The sequence below is a fragment of the Limulus polyphemus genome, unplaced genomic scaffold (genome assembly GCF_000517525.1).
Source record: "Limulus polyphemus unplaced genomic scaffold, Limulus_polyphemus-2.1.2 Scaffold81, whole genome shotgun sequence".
NCBI lineage: Eukaryota > Metazoa > Arthropoda > Merostomata > Xiphosura > Limulidae > Limulus > Limulus polyphemus.
The window spans coordinates 112975-115459 of record NW_013665691.1 but is presented as its reverse complement, the minus strand read 5'-3'; the positions used below and the strand labels follow the sequence as shown (position 1 = coordinate 115459).

The following is a 2485-nucleotide window of genomic DNA, read 5'->3' as shown; positions in this document are numbered from 1 at the left end:
ATAGTGGGATTGACCAACACATTATAACGCCCCCACGGCTGAAAGGGCGAGCATGTTTGATTGGACGGGGATTCGAACCCGCTACCCTCAGTTTGAGGGTCGAGCGCCCTAACCACCTAGCCATGCCGGGCTTCATTTAAACCTCTTTTAGTCTATATCTGATAAAATTCATAGTTAGCTATAGAAACGAAACTATGTATTATAAAGTACTATTAGGCTTAAAAATAGATTAACTAATTGGCAGACATCATGCCCTTCATGACGTGCCTTCTCTATCTTTAAAGTTAGAAACTGTACAGGTATCGTATCCAAATAAACAATAAAAGAGACATATCAAAATCGTACAGGATTAACGATCTTAATTAAATATCGAATTCAAATAAGTTAAAATATTTACTGTAAAAAAGGTTGCTCTTGATGTTTTCTTAGTGCAAAGCTACACAATAGACTACACTCCGTCCACAGTTTAAAAAAGGAATTAGGGTAGTGGAATAAGTTAATGCTTTACCTATACTCTATTTATATTGGGAACTAATAAACATGTAAAATTGTGGTTGTAATAGAACGTGTAAATTCTGAAAGATTTTATGGTACTGTAATAATCTTGAAGATGCCAGACTCAGAAGTTATTGTAAACTGTCTCACGTGTTTTACATTATCTGTACTTAAAACATACCCTCATTTTCTTCTGCCTTCATGAGAAACACGCTTCCTTCTTGTGTTAGTACACCAACAGTTCCCGTTTTAGCCAGCTGGAAGTCGTGGCCCAGGTGTCCAGTTCCCCTCCAAACGTAAGCAAACCCGTTGTAAGATGGCGGGATTTCATGCGTGAATGAGCTTCCAGGTTTCAAGTGAATATCCAGAAAGAGAATAGGAGAGTGTGTGGTTATAGCCCCTTTGGTTCCTGCACACAAATAGAAAACTTATATCAGAAATGATGCCTATATACAACAAACTAAGGTTTTTTCTTATTAGCTAATATAACATAAAAAATGGTGTATAATATATTATAGTTTATTGATCTAGCTCTATGTAATCGTGCTCGTTTCAAAAAACATAATCACATTAAGTAAATCACAGGACGTTGAAATGAAACACTCCATCATTTTAGAGAAAAGTAAAAATCACAGTCTCGACTTTTTCTGAAGATGTGTACCTTTTCATTTCTAAAATTATTTCAAATAACATGCTAGAATCAGAATGTCGCACAGTGAAAAATAAACAACAAACTGTTTAGGATCAGAAAACAAGCACAATAATAAGAGCACTTTGGGAAAGCTGAACTTTCCTTCATCATTTGCCATTTATATCTGATGAAAGCCCTCCGGTTATTGGTTGTTTGTTCTGATCTTAACTGTTGCTGTTGATCCTGTATGTTTTCGAATATCATTAGGCAACAAACTGTTCTTGTTTTTACCTGATGACGAAACTTCAATAAGTATCTCAGTTTGATGGGGCGTGGCTAGTTTATCTTCCCTCTTATTGTGGACAAAGAAAGTTTATACTCTGAACTTTGAGATAAAAAATATGAATAAATATTACCGGAACCTAAAAACTATCAAGAGGTCACTGTAGAAAATATGGGAACATAATGTTTACATAATAAATGAATAGGAATTATAACGAATATTATGATGTGATGGAATCAATAATTCGTGTTATTAATGGTGCTTTGTTTAACTTAATTGTCTTTTAATGACTTGGCATAATATTAAGTTGCAAAATAAAAGAAGTGGTGTGACATCACTACAAACTGGCTGATGACTTTAACACTTCACTTTTTAATTAGTCTGTAGTGGGCCACTAATTTCAGAATAACTAAAGGAGCTTATTCTCAAACAAAATATTTATATCATAAAAATAATTAAGATATTGTACACCTACATCAAAGTAGCCAACTTAATTTTAATCGTGAACGTTTTCACGTATTGCAAGATTAATTCTATTTTATATACTCGAGTATTCGGTTACATAATTAAGGACACAACCTGTCAAAGGTTTCAGCTCAAAACAGTATCGAACTAATTCCCGTTTTGGGCTGAGAGAACTTGCGTAAATGAAACAAATTCTACGAAAGTGATACGACTTAAAAATCAATAATGCTTTAGTCATGAAGTTTCACTGTGTTTTGTTTATTGTTAAGCACAAAGTTACACAATGGTCTATCTGTGCTTTGCCCACTGCAGATATCGAAACCTGATTTTTAGCGTTATAAATCTTCAGACAAATATCATTAAGAGTCCACTTGCATATTTTGAAATTTTGTGCAAGACTATACAAGGGATATCTGCATATAGCTGTCCTTAATTTAGAACCCATAGACTGGTTGGAAGGCACCTAGTTAACAATAATCACTTGGGTTATTCTTGTCTAACTGAATAATGGAATTTGACCGACTCACTTTTATAAACGCATCCACAGCCTCAAAATACGTTTGTTGCGGTACTCGCGAACCATGAATCCTCTAATTCACAGTCAGGACATA

The 2485-nt window shown here is 34.4% G+C and overlaps 1 protein-coding gene across 2 annotated transcripts in view; it reads right to left on the bottom strand.

Moving 5' to 3' along the window:
* The window catches only part of LOC106467520 (pirin-like protein), a 39764-nt gene that overhangs the window by 6977 nt on the left and 30302 nt on the right, over window positions 1–2485 (bottom strand). For both annotated transcript variants that reach the window (XM_013927887.2, XM_022396417.1), the window contains exon 6: window positions 677–904. In XM_013927887.2, the coding sequence (XP_013783341.1) occupies window positions 677–904 (228 nt within the window). The remainder of the gene's footprint in view (window positions 1–676; window positions 905–2485) is intronic.